This window comes from Engraulis encrasicolus, chromosome 10 (genome assembly GCF_034702125.1).
Source record: "Engraulis encrasicolus isolate BLACKSEA-1 chromosome 10, IST_EnEncr_1.0, whole genome shotgun sequence".
Taxonomy (NCBI): domain Eukaryota; kingdom Metazoa; phylum Chordata; class Actinopteri; order Clupeiformes; family Engraulidae; genus Engraulis; species Engraulis encrasicolus.
The window spans coordinates 31,030,622-31,056,434 of record NC_085866.1 but is presented as its reverse complement, the minus strand read 5'-3'; the positions used below and the strand labels follow the sequence as shown (position 1 = coordinate 31,056,434).

General features: G+C 41.7%; 1 protein-coding gene across 2 annotated transcripts; it reads right to left on the bottom strand.

The window, feature by feature from the left end:
* Positions 1 to 469: 469 nt before the first annotated feature.
* LOC134456951 (suppressor of cytokine signaling 2-like) lies at positions 470 to 5,575 on the bottom strand. Of its 2 annotated transcripts, XM_063208625.1 has the most exons (4): positions 5,100 to 5,575; positions 4,884 to 4,957; positions 4,187 to 4,473; positions 470 to 3,716 (listed from the first exon to the last, which is right to left on the bottom strand). In XM_063208625.1, exons 3-4 carry the CDS (start codon positions 4,464 to 4,466, stop codon positions 3,172 to 3,174), a joined length of 825 nt encoding a protein of 274 aa, XP_063064695.1. In that variant the 5' UTR covers positions 4,467 to 4,473; positions 4,884 to 4,957; positions 5,100 to 5,575; the 3' UTR covers positions 470 to 3,171. The 2 variants fall into 2 exon arrangements, with proteins under 2 accessions (XP_063064695.1, XP_063064696.1); XM_063208626.1 differs by lacking the exon at positions 4,884 to 4,957.
* Positions 5,576 to 25,813: the final 20,238 nt, after the last annotated feature.

The window sequence follows — 25,813 nt, the reverse complement described above, 5'->3', positions numbered from 1 at the left end:
GGCGATTTTTATGAAATTTACTGGGATGATTGGTCATGACCCAAGGAACAATCGATTACTTTTTGGCAGTGATTGTGTCAAAGGTCAAGGTCAAGGTCACGAAAAGGTCAAAAACGTAAATTGAGCCGATTTTTATGACATTTAGTGGGATGATTGGTCATGACCCAAGGAACAATCTATTTCTTTTTGGGAGTGATTGGGTCAAAGGTCAAGGTCAAGGTCACGAAAAGGTCAAAAACTTTTTTCTTTGCCAAGAACTATATGCCAGAACAACGTGTGCATGCTGAAATGAATAAGAGGTCAAGACTGGGCCAAAAATGTAATATTATGATATTCCTGTCCGATTTCAATGAAACTAACACCAAAATTTGGAGAATGTTATGCCCCACACTCTGAAGATGACCAGAAAAAAATAAGTGGCGTAGGCGAAGGTTTGCGCTCTACCGAGTGCCCATTCTAGTTGTTATTGCATTATTATGTAATTGTTGTCATTTTTTCTGTCTGTTGTATGACTTGAAATGTAGTGCTGATATTTTTCAACAAGAATTCTTGTTTTTATACAGACACTTCATATGAATCCTGCACATTCTAAACAGATGAGTGGTGGTCAGTCACAACTTTAGTTAACAAGAATTCTTGAAAAATGAAGACAAAGTGAGCATAATTCTGCAAAGAGTCCATCTGACAATCAGCCAGGTTTATTTGAGCGATGTACATCAGGGTAATTCAAGGGAGCTTTGTTTACTGCTTGGTTGATCATGACAGGAGCCTGCTGGTCATGAAATTAGTCAGTTTTACAGCAAGTAATTTCACATCATGTGATTGTGAAACCAGTCAAATGCCCCGTCACAATAGACTGCATACAATGCCAAGGCATGGATTGCCCAACACAAGAGCATAAACGTATAAGAGTATTTACATGTCAAAATACAAAGTAGAATGCAGGCTGTTTCTTCTTTCTCCATTAAAAGTGATTACAATACAAAGCCCCCAATGTCTTTAGATGTCTTTAGATTTTCCAGCCCTCTGTATGTCCTATGCATTTTAAAAAACTCGTCTGACTCCATATGGTTCTTCAGTCCTTAAGGCCAACCTATAACAGCATAATGTTGCCTAAAACACTGTCAATTTACGAGCTGGTCTATCAAAATTACGTTTTTTAGCTTTACAGCAAAACGTAAATGTACAGTTAAGGGATGTGTCCAGAGTAGGCATTGCAACTATGCTGCCCATTGCAACAATGCTGCCATTTCCCAAATTTGATCTGTTCATGGTTAATAAACTAATATTTACTGGTCTGATCAAAGTAGAGTAAGAGAGCACTTTTTAAGTTTAGCAGCCAAATATGCTCTTTCTATAGATTCAAAATTGCTAACAAGGAGAAGATACACCTTTTTATTTATGAAAAGCTTAATTTTCCCAGTCATAGTGAATATTTAGAAATTGGTGGTGGTGGAAAATATTCACTGAAAACATCACATTTATGAATGAGCGGCATACATGTTAAACTCCACCCTACTAAAAACTGACTTTCTCTACCGTTAAGACCAGAGCACACAGTCAGAGGTAAGATCTGGAAACATGGTAGCCTATGTGTATCACATGGGTGAGTGACACATTGGCTTTTGGTCATTTTCTAATATTAATGTGTACATACAGTAGTAAAATGACTAGTGTACATTTAAAATTAATTTCCATTCATTACATTGTACAGTTGGATATATAAATTATATAAAACATACTGTATATTGGTGTACAAACTTCACCTTAAATTCAGGAGGGTTTTACTTATAATCTTAATTCTGTTCACAGGCATCTCTCTACCTACAGAGTTTGAGAAAAGTCTAAAGGCGCAGAATGAAAGCCACCTAAGCCCTCTGCCTTTGGGCGAGGCTTATGATCAAAGTTTTATTCAATATTTCACAAAAGCACAATTCAAAGGTCAGTTTTTCATTTGCAATCTGGATGTTGAATGGGGAAAAGTACCCCAAAAGCTACCTGCCTGCCGACAGCAGGTGAAGTGTATTGTTTTCCCCATGGGGGTGACACCAAGGCAAAAGAGAAGTACAGGAGGTGTTAGTTTGAGTTGGACACATTGACAGTAAATAGAATATCTACTGTCAATGGTTGATGACCATAATATATGTCATCCAACAACACTAAACACTCAACCAACTCAGAACATGGGAGTTGACACCTCCCCTTTCCCCTCTAATGGTATTATGGTAGGCTATTCCAGAAAGCTGGTTTGGACAGCAGGTTCAGTCACTTTGCCTTGGCATCATTCTTGCACAATAAAAAAATACAGTGCTAATCCAACCCTTAAAGAGTACTCTGGATACAACCATGCTGAATTGACTCTTTAAGTGTTGAATTAACTCTTCATTTTACTATGTACAGAGGGAGATTTGTCTATTGCTATCCCCATTTTAAACCACATCCTCGGGACACACCTACTAGTGTCTTTACAAGTGTTCTTGGAATATTGCACCACTTACCCGGAATACCCTAGCCAATTGGTCTATGCTGTGGCAGCGCCCAGTTGATTTGGTCATTTAAAGTTTAACCTATCGCTGATGTGTTAAGTTTCCCATTTGCAGAGCTACTGTGAAAGTAAATGTGTCTTTTTGAACACAGTCTTTATGTTTCCTTTCCCTCAAAATGTTCTGTAAATGTAAAGCACTACTAAATGTCTGTCTGTCTGGGTGTCTCAAGTGTCATAAGACCAAACAGTAAAATGCAATGTAGTAACCTCGCTTGTGCTGGGAGCCTCTTACTGCAGATGGCCCGGTCAATGAGCCTATTCACTCTGTGCTGAAAACACCACATCATAACAACATCACAATGCAGAGAGTCTTCAGTATCCAATTAAGACTTGGTCATTACCATTTTGGTGACAAGATAAAACAAAGCTTTAGCGCTAATCATTAAGGCTAGTGTGCATATGATCATTCTGCAATGTAAGAAGCACTAAATGATCTATATGGACCTGGTCAACTGACTAAGACCTGATATTGTGTAAAACAAACCACAGTTTTGACAAAAACACTTTTGACTGAACCAAAAGTGAGTAAGTGTAGAAAAACACAAACCTGATCTGTTTGCACCATGCATCAAAGACAATTTTCTAAGGGCTGTCAGTGGCTACTGGTCACTGAGTGGGGCGGGGTCCTACAAAAGAAATGGGTATTCCAAAAGGAAGTCTTTCAACCTGTCAGGCAGGGGCAAGTCCTCTGGGCCGTTGGAGCATTGATTGATGGCCATGCGGCACAGATGCTGAAGGCTGCACGGCCGTTTGTGGAGAGGCCGGGTCAGCCTCAGCTGCAGACTGTCAGTTGTCAGGGACAAATCTGACTGGCTTTGGTTCTCTTCCTGCCCTACCTCTGTGGGGTGTCTTTCAGTTTGCGTGTTGTTCACGTCCTCAGTGGCAGCGATAGCTTTGGCTGCTGCCCTCTGGTAGGCCAGTGCATAGTGCTGCACCAGCTCCACAGCGTCCCGGAACTGCCTGAGCTGAGGCCGAGCCAGCGCCGCAGAGTCGAAGCCGAACTTCCCGTTGGCGTACTCGATGCGCAGGTGCGTGGGCCCCAGGCTGGTCCTCAGGGAGAGTGTGAGGAGGTAGCCCGGGTTCGAGCTCTTCCGCAGCAGAAAGGTGCCCTCGTGGGCCTTATCGAGGACCTGCCTCGCCTCAGCTGCTGTGAGAGGACCCCAGTACCAGCCTGTAAGAAAATGTTCAAAAGCAGGAGTTTATAAGTTTTTAGTTCAGGACACTGTAACAATGTAATAAACACTGCAATAAGCATTGCATTAAGCATTTATGCCACTGTAATCACATTTTCTGTTAGTGACAGTCTTGTCTACTTCTTCACTTCCTCATTGTTAAAAGACTATGCCAAGTCACAAGTAGAGAATGTGGTGCTGCTTGGCATATATGAAGGGCTCATATCTATCATACGGTGCAAAGGTGTAGGCCTAGGTTTTGCTTTGAAAATGGTGGGGACATTATGGCAAATGGTCCGGATCAGCTATTTTATTTTATTACATTTGAGGGAAAAGTGGTGGGGATAGTGTAGGTTAATCTAAAAAGTGGTATGGACATGTCCCCACCCACACCTAAAATGACACCCATGATACGGTGTATTTTAAAGCGATGTTTAAGCAGCTGGAAACCCGTGCGTAAAACACGTACCAGACTCGTTCAAGTGCACCATTGCTCTCTCAAAGCCGTCCGCATCCACGTCTGGATCCAGTTGGTGACGCTCCAGTGGTGTTTTCGGTCGTACGACCGTTAAGCACTGATGTGATGCAGGTTTTGGAATAATCATAGGAGCCGTCGTTTGTGATGGCACACTTCTGCTGCGTTCAGATACTGGTCGGGAAAAAGACCTGAACTTTATTCGCCAGTCCTTCCGATGCGTCGCTGGTGCGGTCTCGGTGGACGACTTACTCACGCATTGTGTGTGCCCCATACAAAACCTTGAAAAGCAAACACATCGAACCATTCAGTTAACATGGGGACAAGCCCATTATTGTTTTCAGGTAGGTCATCGCAAGTCTTAAAATGCGCAAACCTGTGGTGGCTTGCATGCGTGATAAGAAGGAAAGCCTTCCAGTAGTTCTACCATGAAGTCATATTACACGACAACTATGAACATTAGCAATTTCAGGAAACACAGATGTGTAGGCGCGCCATGATGACAAAAGGAGGCTTCGGATATTATGTAAACTACCACTTCTTTTGGAAATATTTTCTAGAAAACATAGACTACATGTTGGAATATCCCTTGCGTCACTACCCACTGGAAGCTATTGTTGTAACAAGAAAAATGCAAAATAAATAAATGAATAAATAAATAGGCCCACTTTAGGTTACTACTCAGACTCACCTTTTCCTAGTTTCCTCGAAGTTCGAAACCACGGTGATTTTCCGCACACGTCCGATTTGACACTTTCTTGCCAGCTAAAGTTAAAAAAATATATATAATACAGGGGAAGGGGACGGGTGCGCGTCAGAACACCATGTACTGTAAATACGCAGTATATTTTCTCAATCTACGGCATCATACATTTCACAACGTAGATAGTTAAACCAATTACTGCACCTGGCTTTCGCAATCTCGTTGATCCACTCGAGACAGAAATCCTGGGTGAGGGTGGAGTGAAGTATTTGCGATCTTTTTGACTGGAGAAGAAATATATGGAGCGTAAAAGTGTAAGAAGAATTAGGCTACTGCCTCCGCCTCCGTCTATCATTAATATCAAATATCGCAAGTAGCCTAGGTGTAGTAGGCTAGAGTTCTGTCTAACCGCAATCGCCCAGTCTTTAGCTCCCAACTAATACAGATTGACAGACGAATTTGTAAATCTCTTTTCGTCGGAACCGTGGAACTAGCGAGCCAAAGTCTACTAATATAAGAGAAAATTATTTATATTCTAGTTGTTAGCAGATATGAGGCGTGTTACCTCGACTTTATCGCTATCGGGGCAGCCAACAATGTATTCCTGTGTGCCTGAGCTGCCCTAGACTTTCCAGGAACATTCGCAGAAAGACTGGTCACGTGAGCAAGATCTGATTTGGCTGAACTCCACCAATCCGGTCTCTAAACGATGAAGTCACCAAATACATTTGGTAAAGGCGGCCAGCAGGGTGTTAAACTACACCCGAGTGGTCTCCTGCGTGAGCTATTTCGTAATATATTTAAGACAGTTATTATCGTGAATCGTAGTCATCTGTGTCATAGTCTTACACTCCTCCCATCGCTGTTACATTCAGTTGTTTCATATAAGCTAGGCCTATATCAATAAACTGTATACAGGGGAAAGCTTTTCAATAGCAAAACAAAGGTGCATTAACTAAGCTACATGTTGATATTATAGGCCTACATTATGATTGTGATGATGATGATGATTATTACATATCTGATATAGGCCCTAATAGTAATATATCTTATAATATAGTACCTGATAATAATAATACTCATCTAATTACTGTAACCAGAATAATAATAGTGTGTTTTTGAGTATGAATAACTCAAAAACACACTATTCTTCTTCTTCTTCTTATTATTATTATTGTTATTATTATAAGTATTATCAATAATAATAATAATAATAATAATAATAATAATAATAATAATAATAATAATAATTATTATTATTATTATTATTACTATTATTGTTGTTATTATCATTAAAATTTCAATTTGGCTGGAAGGAAAGACCAATTTATTAACCATTTTGACCCATTTGTGAGTATGTGTTGGGCTAGTAAGATTAACATCTACTTCCCATTTTGGCTAGTGATGAAAAAAGTTGATTTAGACCCGAACCTTGAGTACATTTGGACCCAGGTTTGAGTCCGGCCCAGGTTTGAGTCCTGCCTGGGTCATTTCCCAACCCATCTCTCTCCATGCTGCTTTTCAGTCATATCTTCATTCTCCTATTATAATAAAGGTGTGCGAAAAAGAAGGATCTATCTGGCAAGTGGCAATTGTGAATAATCACTACATTGTTTATGAAGCTATAGATGGATCCAAAATCAGTTTTAAAATGTGAAATAGTTTTAAAGTTGAAGTGAAATGCCCAAGTTGAAGTGAGTCCATGTTATCTTGAAAGGTATTCAGCAACTTAGAGATGAGCTGATGTAACTGAAGCCAACTAGTAGAGTTCGGCGTGGTACATCAGTGAACCTCCCTCCCGAAGCCTCAATACAGTGCGGTAGCGTTGGGTTATCGGATCGGCCCTTTAGCTCAGCGCGCTCGGACTGTGACTCCCATTGCCAAACCGATGTAGTTGACGAGGTGGCAGGTTCGCGGCCCGAGGGGGATGAACTGTGCAGGAACACCTCCGCCACAATGGTGCAGTTGACCCGGGATGGGAGAGAGGTTTAGGGGGAGAGTGTAACAGAGGCCAAGTACCACAGTTAGGCGTGGAACATTAGTAAACCTTCCTCCTGAAGCCTCAATACAGTGCGGTAGCGTTGAGCTATCGAACCAGCACTTAAGCTCAACACGCTCGTACTGTGACTCCCATTGCCGAACCGATGTAGTTGACGAGGTGGCAGGCTCGCCCCCCGATGGGGACGAACTGTGCAGGAATACCTCTGTCACACTGAGGTCAAGGGTCGATGAGGTCAGAGGGCTATCCAGTTAGCCTGGCGCCGCCGATATTTACTGATACCCAGCACGGAATTCCTCGACCAAATCAATTAGGCCAGGCTACCTCATGAATTTCAAATCTCTGCCCGAATTGAGGCCCATTAAATTGGAGGATTTTCATGTGATCTGGGATTATTAGTCTTTTCCAAGTTACATTACATGACATTGCATTTGGGAGGCAAAATCAAAGCGGCTTACAATCAAGGACATAATCATAGCCTACAGCACTTACAGATTCAAAGTGCACAGGTAGTATTACAGAAGATGTCAAGTAGTTTTTATTAGCTCAAGCTCAATGTAGCTCAAGTAGCTACATTGTTTTAAATGTGCCCATGATGAAAACAGAATTAGGTAAAACTGCTTTTATTTATTGTGCCTCAACTGCATTGAATGAGATTCAGAAATCACTCAAGCTTACTGTTTTCATGTCTGTAGTTGTGTTTAAATCATATCTTAACGACACCTTCAAATCTGTCTGCACTTGCTATTAATTTCTAATCTTGTTTATGTTTTATTATTTAATTATTTTATTGCGTAATTTTATCTTTACATTCATTTTAATCCATTTTAATCCTGTTTTGTCTATGTCCTGTCTGTGATAATGTAATGTGTGCTGCTGCCTTGGCCAGGGCTCACTTGAAAAAGAGATTTCTATCTCAATGTGATTTTGTTCCCTGGTTAAATAAAGGTAAAATAAAGAGATAAATAACATTTAAGAGTACATTATCACAGGGTGAAGTAGAGTGCACACAGACAAAGTGCACAGGAAATATACAGAACAATACGCGCTGTTGCCAATTAGAGTTTTTTTTAAAAAGTACATTTGCACAGGGTTAAGTAGAGTGCACACATGTACACAAACAACCCAGGGCCATCCAGCTATTCAACATGGCACAGAAGGACATACAAAGAGAGATCGTCATAGGGGACTGAACTGCATAAACTAACCCCACTTCTACACACTTCATCAGCATGCTTCCCATGCTTCTACCTGGACACAGCTGGCGACGTGTGTTACCCTCCATCTCTCTTTTCTTTCTTTGCCCCCAAGGAATACAATGACATTGTACTAGGTAGAGAGACTATGGACACTAAGGGACACTTTTACTGGCCACTTGTCCTGGCTTCTATGTGCCACTCAGCTAAGGCACATGCAACACTGTGGACACTTTATTTTATTATTATTTTTGGTGTGTGTGTATGTGTGTGTGTGTTTGTGTGTGTGAGAGAGAGAGTGTGAGAGATATGCCTGGGCAAATGTATGTAACAGTGAGCTATATATGGTTATTTTATGTGTAAGTATGTGTGTAACAGTGAGCTATATATGGTTATTTTATGTCTAAGTATGTGTGTAATGTCTCGTGAGCAATGTCTTTATTTATGTATGTGTGTATGCTACTTGACACCTTAATTTCCCCCTGGGATCAATAAACGATACTCTACTCTACTCTCTACTCTACATGCTATGGAGCAGTGGTTCCCAACCTATGGGAAGATGCACAGAGGGTTGTGAAGCCCTCTTGATTTTAAGGGGTTGAATTTTTTTAATGTATTTTTTCATTGGCTTTTTCGCCTTTATTTTAGACAGGACAGTGAAGAGCGACAGGAAGCGAATGTGGAGAGAGAGACGGGTTAGGGATGGCAAATGACCCAGGCCGGATTCGGACGCTGGGTGCAACCCTTGGGCATGCAAGCCCAAATGTGGGGGGCTTAGCGCGATGCGCCACAGCGCCCCCAAGGGGTTTAATTTTTTATAGCCCATGTTGAATGAATGACAAAATATCTAAACTAATATACGCAAAGAAGCATCAAAATGTAGATGCTACATTATATATTTATTCTTTATTTTACTTGAGACGAAGTGAGGAATAAAACTATCACTAAAATGAGTTCTCGCAGGAAACAGAGTATGATGTGACTCCCTCTCGTGAGGGCGCTCGTGCGGTTGGGTCACCAAAGCTTACGATGGTAAAAATATGGGTCCCTGAAGAAAAAGGTATAGAGAATGGGCCAGCCCACAACATGCCCTGCGACTGGGCCAGTTCAGGCATTAGTGCACAAAAGAGAAGAGTCTTTACTTGCTTCTTGAAGGTTGTGGAAGATGTGTTCTTGGAGCCTCTGGACAATGGGTGGGGAACCTTTTTCATTCGAGGGGCCACTTCAAATTCCTCTAAGGTCCAAGGGCCAAACTATGAACACAAACCAGGATTTCCCCCTGCACTTTACGCATATATTGAAGGCAGCCACCTTTACAACAGACCCCACCTTCTTTAGGACACCTGAATGTAACTTAATCATATTGCAAATGTAATTTCTAAGATTCCTTTACAAAATATGTCATATTTCATGTGAAGCTGCATAACATTAAAATTATATCGGGGGCCCTTGAGACATACAGGGGTTGGACAAAATATCTGACACCTGTCATTAGTGTGGGAAGTTTCATGGCTCAAGTGGACCAGCCTGTTGGCAAATCTTCATTAATTGCACATTGCACCAGTAAAGTGAAGTGTGAAGGTTCAATTAGCAGGGTAAGAGCACAGTTTTGCTCAAAATGTTGCAATGTACACAACATTATGGGTGACATATCAGAGCTCAAAAATGAGAAATTCTTGGTGCGTGTGTAACTGTTGCGTCTTTGACCGAGACAGCAAGTCTTTGTCATTTATCAAGAGACACTGTATCCAAAGTAATGTCCGCATACCACCAAGAAGGATGAACCACATCCAACAGGATTAACTGTGGATGCAAGAGGAACCTGTCTGAATACTCTGAATGGGATGTTTGGGTGCTAACCCGGAATGTATAAAAAAACCCATAAAACCACAGTTGTCCAAATCACGGTAGAAATAAATGTGCACCTCAACTCTCCTGTTTCCACCAGAATGGTCCATTGAGAGCTCCACAGGGTCAATACACAAGGCCAGTGACCCAAACATCCCTTTCAGCGAGCGTCCTCTTGCGTCCACAGTTAATCCTGTTGGATGTGGTTCATCCTACTTGGTTGTATGCAGACATTACCTTGGATACCGTCGAAGTAGAAGTAGAAGTATTCTTGGCCCTACCGTGGCTCTAACGGTAGGGCACAGGGCTGCTACGCTGGCAACCTGGGTTCGATTCCGGCCCGGGTCCTTTGCCAATCCTCGCCTTACATTCTCGCTGAAAGTGGGCTTGCCTTTTGGGCCAGAGCTGAGCAGTTCTAGTAAAACAAGGCCTATGCAGTTGTGTCCGACTGCTAAAGGTAGGCTATATGCCCAAAACGTGATGCTTTCAGTCCCCCATCATTCTTACCACTCCCATCCACCTATTTATAAACTTGGATATTCAATACAAAATAGAAAAGAAAAATATATCTAATATCTATAGATCAGTTCCGTGCTTAGGCTTAAAACCAAACAACTAACAAAGCTAAAAAAAAAAAAAAATGGGCAAATCCACCTGGGGCGGATCACAAGCTAAGAATACAGTGTTCACTATGCATCATTAAACTAAAATGTTGACTATTATCGTGTACTATATGGTTATTTGTTTGTGAAAATTAATAGGAATAAACTGTAATGGATTTTATGTATTTATTTAAACATTTGTTCAATTTCACAACAGTTTAAGATAATGTTACATTTCCGGAAAATCCGTTACCTTGTTGCGTTTTACGTCAATACGTTGTTGCGAACGTTGGTAAACATGATGGCGGCTTTGTATTGCGTATGAATTTTAGCGAGTTGTGAAATTTCATTGTACTGCTATGGTTACACAAATCTCATTAGTCGTTTAAAAAAAAAGAGGAGTAGTGAAGTCGGATAGGGAAATGGTCCATATAGGCCTACAAAGGTGCCAATGGAAGGTCCACCCCGAGAGGAGACGGCTAGCGTTGAGGAGACGGCTACTGCTCATGCTAAGCTGGCTAGCCTGGTTAGCCTGCATTCGCCCTCCTCGGAGCTCTGTGCACCTGCAGACCTGTCTGCATTGGAGGAAGAACCACGTCAACTAAAATACATGACGTATCCAGGCTCCACAATAGACGGAAAACTGCGCAGCTTCAACAGCAACTGGTACGGAAAGTGCAAATGGCTAGAATACAGCCCATCAGTGGACTTTTTTGTAAGCCCTGCAGGCATTTCCCAGATTCACACATCGAAAAAAACCTTTGTCAGAGATGGATACTGAAACTGGAAATGAATTGGGCATGTGAAAAACATCAATCTAGCAAGCAACACGCATCTTCTGTGATTAAAATGGACATTCATTAAAACATTCCCAGTCCTGCACCGCAAGGCAGTAGTACTGTGCTGAACAGACTTCATAGTGATTTGGTGTCACAGATCGAGCGTAATCGTCAACATGTCAAAGTTGTGTTGGATGTCGTCTTACTGTGTGCCAAGATGGAAGTCTCGCTAAGAGGGCACCGGGAGACAGAGGATGTAACAAACAGAGGGAATTTCTGGCTTTTCAAACACACGGCCATATATGCTTCCTACATAAAAGAATGACTCACTCCAAGAACTGCCAAGGAATGCGACCTTCATGAGCCACCACATTCAAGATGAGCTACTCGAGGCGGCCAAGACGCTCCATCAAAAGATCAAGAATGAGCTGCACGAACAGCCACCTACAGTACTATGCTATACTTGGCGACAAGTCGTGAGCTGAGAATTATAAGGTTCTATCTCCATTTTTGGTAAAATTGAGTTTTTTACATAATCTGACCCATTACATGCTTATTAATGCCTGTGTGGTGTTATTTTTGTGAAAAAAGTATTATTTTACATTGTTATTAATGTCTCTTGATGGACCATCATAGCATAAATAATTAATGAATAAATGTGATGATAAAGACCTAGGCTTAAATTAAGCCAAAAACACAATACATTTACTAAGGTGGAACATTGTAACATTGAAGTGATTTATTTATTTTAACTCAAAAAATCATGTTATCATTATGATATCATATCTTATGATAATGGTTTCAGGCATTTTAATGGCAGGAGTATGCCAGGTGTGTGCTCCTGCCACCCATGTTGCTTAGGCTCATGCCTTATTTTGGGGTCCTTGGTTCTTGCAAGTATGTTGCAGACTCTATGAACTAGAAATGCCCCTCACTAAATGTGCCCTCTTATAGCACTACTGATGGGAGGAAGAGCATTGATTCCAGCACCATTGCTGTACATTTCTTCTCTGTGATCATCAAATATTACAGCTGTTGTGGTTGATCTGGCCCCAGCCCAGACACGCACCAAGTACTTCTCAGCCAATATTGCATCTTACTCAGTCAATATTTTGGCCTCTCCAAAGTTAACCAAGTACTGGACTGGATCAGAAACCATGGCTGCATGTAGTCCCAACCTCATGCAACCCCCCTACTCATGCAATCATCTCCTTACAGGATATGTTCTTTGATCACAGTTTTTGTCAGTGACGCTCCAAGATGAGAGACTAATTGATTGAGGGGTTAGATTCTCCTCATCTAACCAGTGCCATACTGCTGGTAAATCTCCTGCATACCAAGTTCTTGGAAATATGGGCTGTAGTGGAGAAGCTATGCAAATGTGTCTTTTCTGCTTCACACGAACAGCCCACTCAACATGCACCAGCAACCTGGCCCAAGCCTCATCAACGCAGTTCAAGAGCTCTGGAATCTCTTCACCATCAGCTGACTTTGCTCATCAACAACAACAGGGCTGACAATGACAGTAGTATTGCCTCTGGTTTGATAAAAAATAATGTCTGGAACTAACAATTGGAGATTTCACTTGTTCTCCAAAGAGGCCCAGAACTTATCAAGTTGGTGAGGAATGGGTGTTTGTCCGTTCATGCCAATGATGTCAACGGCTGTTGTTGAGTTGGTACGCCCCATGCGCTCACCTTTCTTCAATGACATCTCAATGTAGGAGTCACAAGATGGATGAGCTCTGGATGTCACCAGAGGGATATTGCTGAGTTGATGATGGCATTGATGACAGCGCCTAAATTCTGCCAGAGGCATCTGACGGATCTTTGACATGAAGTCTACCCGAACATGAGGGTAATAGGTAGACTCAGAGCTTCATTGGGTGAGATTAAGGTGAGGCTCAATTTCACTGACAAGCTTTGACTTGTTAACAACCAACGGAAGGTCACCATCTAACAGGGGTGATGCTGAAAGGACATAATGAGATCTGCTGAATACTCATGCCCCGTTCATCAGCAATGTCCATCCTCCTATGTGCCTCAGCTATGTCTTTAGATGAGACCAACTTCTGCTCCTTTACGATGATTGCTGGTGTCTTCTATGGTTGATCTTTGTACTGCAGAAGATTCCTTTTTGAAACATTCCACTTATCTAATGTTCATGAGAACCAACCTATCCTGCCTGTATAAGCTGAAGACAAGCTTGCAAGCAAGCTTTGGAGACGGTTGCGCAGGCGAGGTGTGACAACCTGGTTGCTGAGCAGATTGTGCAGTGGATCGGGTGCATTAACGGTCACTGAGTATGGATTCTGCGGATCAACCACAACGTTTAGCAACAATGACACATTTCAGTTGAAAGTAAGGCATGGAGTGGTGCTCAGTGCATGTTGGAGGTGGCATTCTGTCCGCTTCAAAGTGGTGTTGTTAGTGAGAAAGTTGAGGACATCAGTGATCATTGTAATCTGATGGAAAGAGCTCAAACTTTGCTGCAACATTAACATTGAGTGTGGCTCCTACTACAAAGTGTCCTCCATGACCCTTAAATACTCTCTGAATGCTGCTCAACCTTTATGTCACCTCCCACAGCACAGAACTAGCAATGGCGATCCTGCACAACCCACTGACCTACAGAAAAGCAATGGTACAGCTCAGAATGTGTTAACACTAGAATCTTGATTTGTTCAAGATACCATGATCTATAACATAGGTAATTAATGCAGTTACGTACTGCAAAGATTGGCATAGGACGTTATGGTAGCCACACATATTGATTCATTTTCCTTCTCTTTCAGAGACAACAGCATTTTTAATGATGGCCGCCAAATCCAGCCAAACCTTAAAGAATTGGCAGAGCTCTGACTTGTCTTGATTCAAGCTCTCCACTTGCTCAATCAAGGCCTCAAACTCAAATTTTGGGCAGCTGAAGTAGGGGTGGGCGATATGGCAAAAATGTTGTATCACGATTTTTTAACATGAAATCTCGATATCGATTTTTTATCACGATCTTCCATCCAAAAAATAAAAACAACAAAAAACAACTTTCATATACTTGCAATTTGTAATTTGCAGTCAATAAAATGTTAACACACTGATGATACTCTCATAAAGTGTACAATTGGAATACAATAATGTAAAGAATAAAGTGAAGACAACAACACAAGTGAGAAAACGTCACTCTGATACTGATAATAAACATCCTCACTGCAAGACGATCTATACGATTTCTCCACTTTGGCAGATTCGAGACGATCTTTTCCTCAATATCGCGATTCACGATTTAATATCGTCATATCGCCCACCCCTAAACTGAAGCCAGTGAAGTGTGCAATGCCTGTATGCATCAATGCATCATCCAGACCAGAACCTCGAGGCAATTTTCCCTGATATCTGAGAATAACACGCGTCCAATGGAAAGGGCCAATACAGTGGAAGAGATCCTTGAAGTGCTCTGTCTCATGCAGGTTTCATCACACCAAATTGCCATTGATGCCTGGTTCATCTGTCTGCGAACACCGGAAGTTGGATAGGCAGTGTCTGACAGTGGCACACTCAGTAATGGGTCTTGGTATTATAGGAAGGAAGCCAGCACGCATCATTGGCACCACAGCAGATGAGACAAGTGTGTGTACAGCAGCCCGCATCAAAAGGTCTCCTCCTGACACACCAGAGCGAATCAGGCTGATCAAGAATTCATGCTTTCCTGATAAACCTTTTGCAGTTGCAACATGCAGTAATGTTGCTTGCTTATTTTCAGGATGCAGCAGCATGTCTGGTGGTAGGGCCGGTTGAACCACTGGCTTTGCATGATCATCTACCTCTTGGCATGGTAAATTCCTCTGCAGTATATCATCAGCTTGGCTTAATTCTGTGCCCGACACTGGAGACTTTTGAAGGTGTCTGTTCACTGAAGCATCTTGAAACAGTAATAAGGCTGCATAGTGTGAACCCTTGGTACTAGACAGTGATGATTTGTCAGCATAATCAGAGTTGGATACCTTCCAATGTATAATCCTCCCTTGTAAAAGTGCTTAGTATGGTTTTCTGTCGGTTTTTCGAGCATTCCACAACATAGCTAGCAAGAAGACTGGTCAGATCTGATTGTCTGGTAGCTTGAACATGAACCAATCCTGTGAAAAGTTGCGAGAAGGTTCTTGATATGAAGGCTTTTGCTGTGGGAAGCATCATATGCAATGGTGTTCGCCTTATTCCGCTTTGATTGTTATGCACAAGCATTTGAAAGAGGCAGTGAAGTTGTGTACTCTTGTGATGTCTGACACACTTCTCTTCTAGTGGGGGATCCTATCTGTGTTGACTGTTGCAGTGCATGTGCTGTCCTGACCTCTGACTGTGTGGAAGTGTTAGATGGCCGAGTTGTTCAGAATAGGGAAAAGGCCTGGAACATGACCTTGACCTTAACCTTGACCTTGACCTTTTAAGGACTATACTGACACTATACTGACACAAAATAATCATAGCAATATCAGCAAATAACTGCTCATACCATAATTGAGAATTTGTTTCTCATTTTTACAATGAAAGTCTATTGACATTCTACAGAATAGCAAATTTGACCTTGGCAATGACCTTTCAAGGTCACATTCCCCTCATGTAATTGTCAGAAATGGTTTCCTCTCCAAAAATTGAATTGATGTATGGCATGTGTATAAACAGTTTAAAAGTAAAAAACACAGGTTTTTGTCATAGGCGATGGCGGCCATATTTGGCGGCCATATTGTGAAAAATCTGGCACTATGGTGGACGAGCACCTCCGTGATTTTTAATGTCTAGGAACCCACTAACTCAAATCCAGTGAGAAACGCCCTCAACTCAAAATTGCGAACGGGTCTACAGGGCTGGTCCTGGACTAATGTGGAAGATGCCAGCAATGCCATTTCACATATGAAACTAACACATTCAGCTACCCACATACTGGCAAAAATACACCATCAAAGATGTTATCTCGTGCTCCATCACCAATGTCACATATTGATATGCTCTTGTGGGCAAAACCACGAGGGCATTAGACCCTTCATGGGTTAATATTAGTAAATTTGTGATCTTGTGAACTTTATCTATTTTACTTTTTTATTTGTTTTCCTTTTACATTGGAATGCCACTTTTTTGTGTTCGGTTTTACTACGTATGTCTATTTTAGGTCTATGTTTTTCATGTTTTTTGACAGAGTGATAAAATCTGAATATCATCTTGGGTCAGAGTGGGATTCGGAACTTGCATCCTCCTCCTAATCTTCCAACCTATTCCTTAGCCACTAAGCCAAGCAGCTGGCTCTAATGAGTTTCTCAGCAAGACAATATGAGGCCGGCCGCACATAGGCTCCGACAGCACTGCGGCGCACTTTTGATTCCGAGTCCGACATAATTTGGACCTCCAAACCCAATTTCACCCGAACATTGCATTGACAGTCAACGGGCGGCGCCGACAAAATAGAACTTGTCTCTAGTTCTAATTGCTATCCGACATCGGCGAATGTCCACGGACATCGCCGCCAGTGTGCGTGGTTCTATTGAAAACAATGGAATCGAATTTTAGCTGAGCAGTGCTCAGAACTTTGTTGGAGCCGGTGTTCTGTCGATACGAGCTCCCAGTCGAGATGAGCTCCTTTTCAATACTGCGCATGCGCATCACCACGAATCGCATTTCCCGGGGGATTGACCATCGATTTGAGCTACCGCAGTTTCATACAAAGTTTGGAGATGGATGAGCAGGAGCAATCAGCGCAATTTCAAGTAAGTTAACACTGTTACTTGTGATGTTATATTATATGATTATGATTATATCCCTGTCTAGTGACTCAGACCATAACGTTTGCTATAATAGGCTATGCCAGAGACTGTCAGTTAAAGATCCGCCAACGTAATGGGTTGCTAGGTGCCAAACGTTGTTAACCAGCATCAAGTGCAGTCATTGTATTTCAAAGCACAATCCTTTTGTTTTGAGCTTGAAAATGAGGGTATCATCAATTTTTGGTAGTGTGTTGTCTATAATAGTTATTAACAACAAGGTTCGATTTTGAACTCTAAAACAATGTTTTACGGTGTCATTACGGCGAGTTACCAAGAGGTCTCTATGACAACAACACAATTTTGCTAAACATTATATAGCAAAGATAGCGGATTCGGCTCAATTTGAATACACTGCGTCCGTATTAATAATTGTATATTGTCGTTTCATGTTCAGCTAATATCAGCCATGATGCCTGACTGAGTGTTAGTAACTATAAAACCATAATTTATCGTGTCAAGCAATACGTTAGGGATTTTGCCAACAACGTTAGCATGATACCCGCTTTTGCATTGACATTTCCTTGACTTGATAGTTCGTTTTCCTCACAAATCAAACTGTAACAACTTACACCTTTAGGCTTGGCATAATCCCAAATTTCAGTACACATTTTCAAAAGACTACCAGCAACTCCAGAAAGCAGCAATGATCGATTTAATAGATACAATGTGTTTGTGTCTCGTTACACTGTGTCTCTACAGGGCAAGGGGATCCTTGCCTTTCAAATGTCGTAGGTACCGAGAAGGTGTCGCGTCACTAGGAGGGCGTAGCCTGGATAGGGGGATTCCCCTTGCTTGCAATTTGCAAAATAGAAAGTGCATCAAAATCGCAAACTGAGCTGTAAAAATGCGCCCTCGACCCCTTTTCACATACCAAATTTGAAACGACCAGTGTTGGGCAGTCAATGCAGTACAAATGTAGGCCTAATTAATTATTGTAATGCATTACTTTTTGCTGTAATGCAGTAATGACAGGTGTTGCACACTTGAATGAATGAATGTCCACTACACAGGCATTACAAGGGCAACAGTCTAATATTTACTTAGTTACAAATTACAATGCCAAATAACTTAAGGTACATTACAATGACCCAGGATTTTAATGGTATTCACTGTGGTGGGTCAGAACTACCTGAACCTGGTAGTTTTTAGTCTGTATGCTGCCAAAAACACCTAATGGATGGGAGGTGGAAAAAGTCATCACTCATGGGCTTGATTACACTGTAATAAAATGTCAGATCCATATGTAGGCCTACCTCTTTTGGCGAAAGTAACTAAAGTAATGCCAAAGTAGTGTAATGTCTAACTTTGTAAATATAGTAATATTGTAGTGTGTAAGGGATTATTTTCAAAAGACTGGAACATGTAATCAGTAGCCTAATGCATTACAGTTTTTGAGTAACTTGCCCAACACTGGAAACGACTGTATCATTCCTGGACGTGGGCTTATTGTGTGTGTGTGCGCGTGTGTGTGCGTGCGTGTGTGTGTGCGTGCGTGTATTTGAAGGCAAAAGCGGAGAGACTGACGGAGGTATTGCAGTTCCTCACGACCGGCGACTACCCAGCAGGCTTCACAAAGAGCGAGAAATTGACTTTGAAGCGATATTCAACGAAATTCTCAGTGAAGGGTAAGTTGGTAACTTATACAGATCCTGGCCATATTTAGAATATCGTGAAAAAGTTTATTTAAGTTATGTCCATAATTCCATCAATAATGTTTAACTTTCATGGATTGTATAGATGCATTAACCACATTTTGAACTATTGTTAGAATATTGTAATAAAAATCACAATTTTCCTCTGAAAAAAAGAAAGAAATTCGACAGAGGCATTGCTGTCAGGTGTTTTTGTTTGTTTGATCTGGTGACCCACACTTTACTCTTCAATATGCCCCACGATATCCATGCCACATTTTGGTGCTTTGGTGGTATGGACATTTCAACTCACCAGAAATGAAACCCAATTAAAAAAGAATGGGCTTTTGTTTCTGGTGAGTTAGAACTAAACTGGTGACACACAAAACAATGCCTCAGAAGTGCTGAACTGTGATTTATCACTGTGATTGCTCCCTGCAGATGGACATCTCATGTATCGTGACAACAGGAGAGCTGTGAATTCATGGGAAAATGCTAAGGCCCTCTTTACAGAGTTCCACTCGTCGCCACTCGGTGGACACTCGGGTATAATAAAAACAAGGAAGGCCATTTGTGCCCGGTTTTACTGGGTTGGAATGTCTGTTGACATAGACAGATGGGTATGTGTTATATTTATTTCTCCTGTGTCATGCAGTCAGAACAATACATTAAGTTTTTCCACCACCAGTCAAAATGGCTAGTAGATGTTAATCTCACTAGTCAACTGCACAGAGATGGATCAAAGTGGCCAAACTGTAAGTTCAACAGCATTTGGCTAATTGGCTTTTGTTAATTTAGAGCCCTGGTACTAACCAAATGCATACACCCAACACCACAAACCTTCATATCCCCACACAACCCTCCCTGAAAATTCGCTGCATTTGGCGGGTTTGCAGGTTTCAATTTAGAGCCCTGTTTGCATTTACCAGAGCCATTCGTTTTTATTTGTGTAGCCTGCATGCCTTCTTGTACTTAAATTGTTTGATATGACAAATAACAGTTGTTTTCTTGCAGGTCTCTGAATGTCACAAGATTCATTCATTCACTTTTTATTTGTGTAGCCTGCATGCCTTCTTGTACTTAAGTTGTTTGATATGACAAATAACAGTTGTTTTCTTGCAGGTCTCTGAATGTCACAAGTGTCAGACAAGTGGGCCATCTCTGGCAGTCGTGCAACCCATGCAGAGCATAAAGGTAAATAGGACTGTGATGTTGCCAGAAGTACTATTGTACTGTTACTGTGGTGGCCAACAGTACAATGACTGGTTGTCAGGTTTCTGAGACATAGTTGTTTGGCTTTTGTAGGTGTCTGCAGTGTGGGAGTTGGTGGGAATAGACCTGACTGGTCCACTCCCAAGAACAAGCGAAGGGTTTCTGTACATACTTACCGCCACTGACTACTATTCGAAGTGGGTGGAGGCCTATGCTCTGAAGAGTAAAACAGCAGCAGAAGTGGCTGAGCATATATGCGCTATCATATACAGACACGGCTGCCCAAGACGAATTCTCTCCGACCAGGGAAGGGAGTTTGTGAATGAGGCAAGTGAACACGTGAACTATTTGATATTTGAAATAGTATTCAGAATTTGTCCTCATGTTTTAGTCTTACGTGTTTTGATTAGTTTGAAATTTGTGTTTCAGCTCAATCACAAACTATGTGCTATTTTGGGAATCGAACGTAGTGTTACAGCTGCCTACCACCCACAGACAAATGGGTTGGACGAGAAGACCAACGACAATATTAAACGGCAAGTTGTTTACTGTATTTACATCCTTGACCCTGACCTAGGACTTATTTGTCGGTACTAATCACAGTTTACATGCGAGTGGTATTCTAGTACATAATGTCTACCTAATTTCTGGATGTATTTTCACTTCTTAGGGCTCTTACAAAATTGGTAAATGAAAAACAAGATAATTGGAATATTTATCTGGATGCAGCGCTGTTTTCACTGCGCTCCAAAGTGCACACCTCCACCAAGCACTCCCCATTCATGTTAATGTATGGGAGGGAGGCAGTTTTCCCCTCTGAACTGCCAGTTGATTTGCCAGTGAGTATATGTTTGTACTGTTGTCATCTACTGGTGTGTTTATCTGTCGTAAGGTTCGGTTGGTAATACAGGTTTGTTTTTTGGTATTTTTATTTACTTTTCCAGCTTACAACAATCCTGTTCCCCAACCAAGATGAATATCGCTCCAATGTAGAAAAGCAGCAGGACACCATGCAGGGAAAAAAAAAAACAGCAGACGAGAACATGGAGAAGGCACAGGAAAAACAGCGCAAGGCTTACAGCAAACGGGTGCTTAAAAAACATCGCAATGTGGTATACTCAGCTGGGCAGGAGGTTCTCCTCTTTAACATGAGGAAGAAGGGGCGCAAAGGAGGGGCCATGGAGCCCAATTTCTCAGGGCCTTACATGATCAAAGAAATCATTGGGAAACAGGTTACCCTGACAAACCAGGCCGGTGTGACTCTGAAAACTAAACAAAGTGTGGACCACATTAAGCCCTACAAAAGGAGCCTGCCAGCAGATATACACAACAACAGCAAGCGACAAAAACTGTAAGAACCATTACCAGTGGCTGTAACATTTTCTTTGGCATTTTGTTTTTGTATGGTTTAGTGATTAAACGTAGGACTCTAACTACTCTACCTCTGTACTCTACTGTTATTTTGTCTTTCCCTCTAGTGGTGATTCCCCAAGCTGCGCTGACTGTGTGCTGCAGAATACTTCAGCAGAGTGTGAGGGAGCGCCTACACAGGTGTGTTAATGTAGCATCCGCCATAAAGACACTTTTCCTCCCAGTGGAGGCTCCCACTCACATAAAGGGAAGACATTTCCAAAAGTATAACACAGTGCACCTTTAATATGGTATTGCACTCAGTGGTAGACAGTTAGTGGCCTGGGGGCTGAAACTGACCCACCATGAATTATATCTGGCCCTCAAAGTGATGTTGTTTATTATTTGAAAGACTATATTTTCAGATGCACTCTGTGCTGTCGTCGGCTTTCTGACATAAAGAAAGTCTGTCTGACGTTGTTAAATACATTAAAAGAGTTAAATAACTTTTCCCCAGTAGAAAAGCATAGCTATGCATGAAATGACAGTTATTTTCAGTGTTCTATGAAGTGTTGGCTGAGTCACGGTAACCAGTGGTCCAGCCGAGCTGACACTCAGCCGACAGTGCCGACATTCAGCCCAAATCTGTGCTTGCTACATGGTTCCAAACTCAATTGCAGACCCCTACTTAAGTGGTAACTAGTGGTAAATTCTTGTTGTAGGAGGAGCCTCCAATTGTAGCAGACCTTCGCCAGGCTGTTAAGTGGGTCCGCAGCAACCCCACAATTTTTAAGTCGAAGGTGACCGAACCTGCATTTCCAACGCTGGACGCAGAACAACAACAAGAAGTTCTGAATGGCCTGGAAGAAGAGGAAGAGGACCAAGAGGCAAGGGACCTTTTGTCATTTGGCTTTGACAAGCAAGAGGACATGGAGTCTTTCCTCCAAGAATGCCGTGACAGAAGAGGACTCATTGTTTTTGCCCTCTTGAAGAACCCCCGCTGTTCAACCACCCTTTGGCGGCCCTTTTAATTGTTGTTTTGTTGGTTAAGTGTTTTCATTTGTTTTATCGTTCATCGTTCACTTTTATTTTTTTGAGTGAGTCTTTTGTTGTGTGAGACGTTGTAGGTGGGGTGTTATAGTAGTATTTATTTATGTATTTATTTATGTATTTATTTATTTGTTTGTTTGTTTATTTATTTATTTATTTATTTATTTATTTATGCCTATTCATTCACCCATTCATTAATTCATTCAGAATAAATATAAACTTTTGCTGAGTTTGTGTCTTCCTGTTATGCATTGGTATGGCTTAATTCATCAAGGACATTGCATAGACATGGTCAAGTAAGAGGGTTATTCACCGTATCTTAGGCTACTGCTCCTATCTCTAGTTTTATTAGTAGCATGGCCATTGCAAGCCAAGTAGCCCAGATATTGGAAGATTTAGATTACTATTAAAGTTACAGTGACGGTAACTAGTAGGCTATTGGCAATATCAGAACATCAAAACAGGTTTTCCCAAGTGGTGCCAGGTGCGCGGCCTGCCACAAGGGGGTGGCCGAGCTGAATAGAGCAATGGTGGTGTGCGCTTTGTGTTTCAAACCGACCCCTTATAATCAAGCAAACAACTTCAGCGATACAGGCCCACGTCGCTCTCAAACCAACAGGAACGCATTAGGCTACATAGCACTTCTGATTAAAATGCCTCCATGACGGGGGGAAACCACGAAAAGGTACCCTATCTGTTATTTAAGCCGTCTGTTTTTTTTAGGTTTTGTCCGAGTCCTTGCGGCCTCAACTCAGTCAAGTTATGAATTGTCGTTATTAAACGTTGTTATATAACGTCCCAATGGCAAATGGCACAAAACATCAAAAGGCACTAAGGAAATTAGGTTACACACCCCGCTCACCCCTGGCTAGCTAAAATAAATAAATAAAAAACTGCACGTACGAACCCTATTTGAAACGTCCACGGAAAATCAAGGTATGTCATCTCGACGAGGCAGCGTAAATCGATAGACGCCACTGTCGAATTAAGATACTGGTAGCTCGTCTCGACGAAGCAGCCCATTTCGACAGAACACCGGTGTGCGGAAGCGCTGAGATTGCCTAGAAGTGCTTTACAGCAGGGTTCTAGAATGTTACGCAGGTGGTCGTTAGGAATGGAATCCGCTTCAAAAATTGACAGTTAAGAATTGAACACCTGTTCTGATTCTGTTGACACTTACTATTGTGGTGCTAAAGCAGACTGCTGAATCAGTCCAGTTTATATTTTTTAACTCGCTGTTGTTAAAAAAGTAAAAAGAATTGGCACATGGCCTTTTCACCGGTTGGAGTCATATCTCTCTAACAAAGGTTGAACCAAGTTTATAGGTTAAACGGTTCAGTCAAAAAATTGACCTCTTGAGGCAGATGCGCCGACCTCAAAATACAGAAACTTGAAAATGAATAGTAAACTGCCATTGGATTTTTTACATCGTTATCATTTCAAAAGTAATAGGAGTTGGGACATGGCCTTTTCACTGGTTGGAGTCACATTCCAGACAACCAAGTTCAACCAAGTTTCTAGGTGAAAGTGTTGACATTATATGATCGAAAAAGCTTCCTACACTCTGAACTCTTATGCCAGGCTTACACTGTGCGACTTCTGCCATGATTTTGCAATGCATGATTTTTCTGTGTGAGACATGATTTCTCAACTGTTAGGAGTGTCCTTTATCATGTTTTTTGTTTTTGTTATGCTTAGTATGTGGGATCCTGACTGCAAGCTGACCATTTTATCATCTGTTTACTCAAACCAGGGGCGTCGCCTACGTGTATTTTACAGGGGCACGTGTCTGGGTATTGATCTGCTGTGCCCCGGTATGAGTTTCACCAAAAAAAACCCAACAACAACCTTGCTACCTTGGAATTTAGCTCAAGTTTAGCATACGGAGTAATCTACAGAATGCTCACAAAAGAGCACACATGCACTACTTGCAATAACACTGTAATTAATTTGCCTATTCAGTCCATAATGCACATGGCTACGTAATGATATTATGAGGTAGGTTAACTAATTTCAGCAGAGTGAATGAGCTGGCGGGCCCATCTGTGCTAGCCTCGTGCTCAATCCTACTTACTTCCGCCAAGAGACTTGGCTCCCCACTACGTCAGGTAACTGTTTTCTGTGGAGTGATGTTGAGCGGTAGGATTTGACCGGTGTTCTGACAAACGGCCCTACATTGTAATTTTATCCTACGGTAGGATGTTCTGACAGACATGTCTGTTAAACGGTCCTAAATCGCCAAAGATAGACGTCAGGCATGTTCATTCAACAACTTATTCTGATTTTTCCGAAAATGTCCTTCCCATTTCCTGCAATCGAGTCAGATCAAACAACCTCCAGACCATGAATACGAAATGTAATGGTAGTATTATCAGGACCGGTTACCATACCGCCATTCAGACATACCGCCATTCCGACATTGACGTTCAATTGTCTGAATGGCGGTATCGATTTTTCCATCTCCGTGTGTCACTCGGAGCAAACGCAGATTTCGGCACCACGCACGTGGACAGCTTCGGACACACCGTTGAAGGTGTAAGCTCACGTCACTCGGAGCAAACACATATTTCAGCACCACACACGTGGACAGCTCCGGGCACACCGTTTAGGTGTATGCTCGCCACAAGAGACAGCGTGGTGTCGGAATGGCGATATGATTAAGTGTGGAGGTGTGTCAGAATATGTCGAGATGGCGGTTGCCCTCAGGTCAGCACCAGGCTACATCTGCGCAAAGAGACAATGAAAGTAATTAAGTATGAAAGAATTAGTCTACTTATTGAGGCAAGCTAGTAAATATATATTGCTTATAACCTTCACTGCAATTTCACCTTAAAGAAATGGCTGATTTGAATGAATGGTTGCTCTATATCCTACTGAAATAAAATGTCTAGTTCACATGGTTATTTAAAGATCCAGAAAATCGGGTTTAGGTATTATCATTCTGCTTTAGGGATGCACCGGTATCGGTATTGGCACCCGATACTGCTCATTATAGGCCTACCAGGAACGATACTGCTGTTACACAAAACAATGCAACATCTTGTCACGTTCTGTGGACTTGAAAGCAGCATGGAAAAAAGTGCCACCTCATAAATTTACTATTATTTAAATCTACATGGAAATGGACAATAAAAATATCACAGGTGGAAAAAAACAAGGCCATGCATTTATTTTTATTGTATTTTGGTGGTAAAAAGGTATCGGTATCAGTACTCGGTATCGGCAAGTACACATATTCATGTACTCGTACTTGTATCGGTTTTCAAAAAAGTGGTATCGGTGCATCCCTATTGTGCTTTGTAAGCTTTTTATTTCGCTATTTGTTATGTTTTTTTTGTACAGTATTGTTTTTTTTTGTTTTTTTTTGCTTTTTTTGCTTCTGGTTCACGCGCTCGCTTTACCTTTTGGGGCCCTACAGTGCCCCTCTATTAGCTCAGCTGACGCC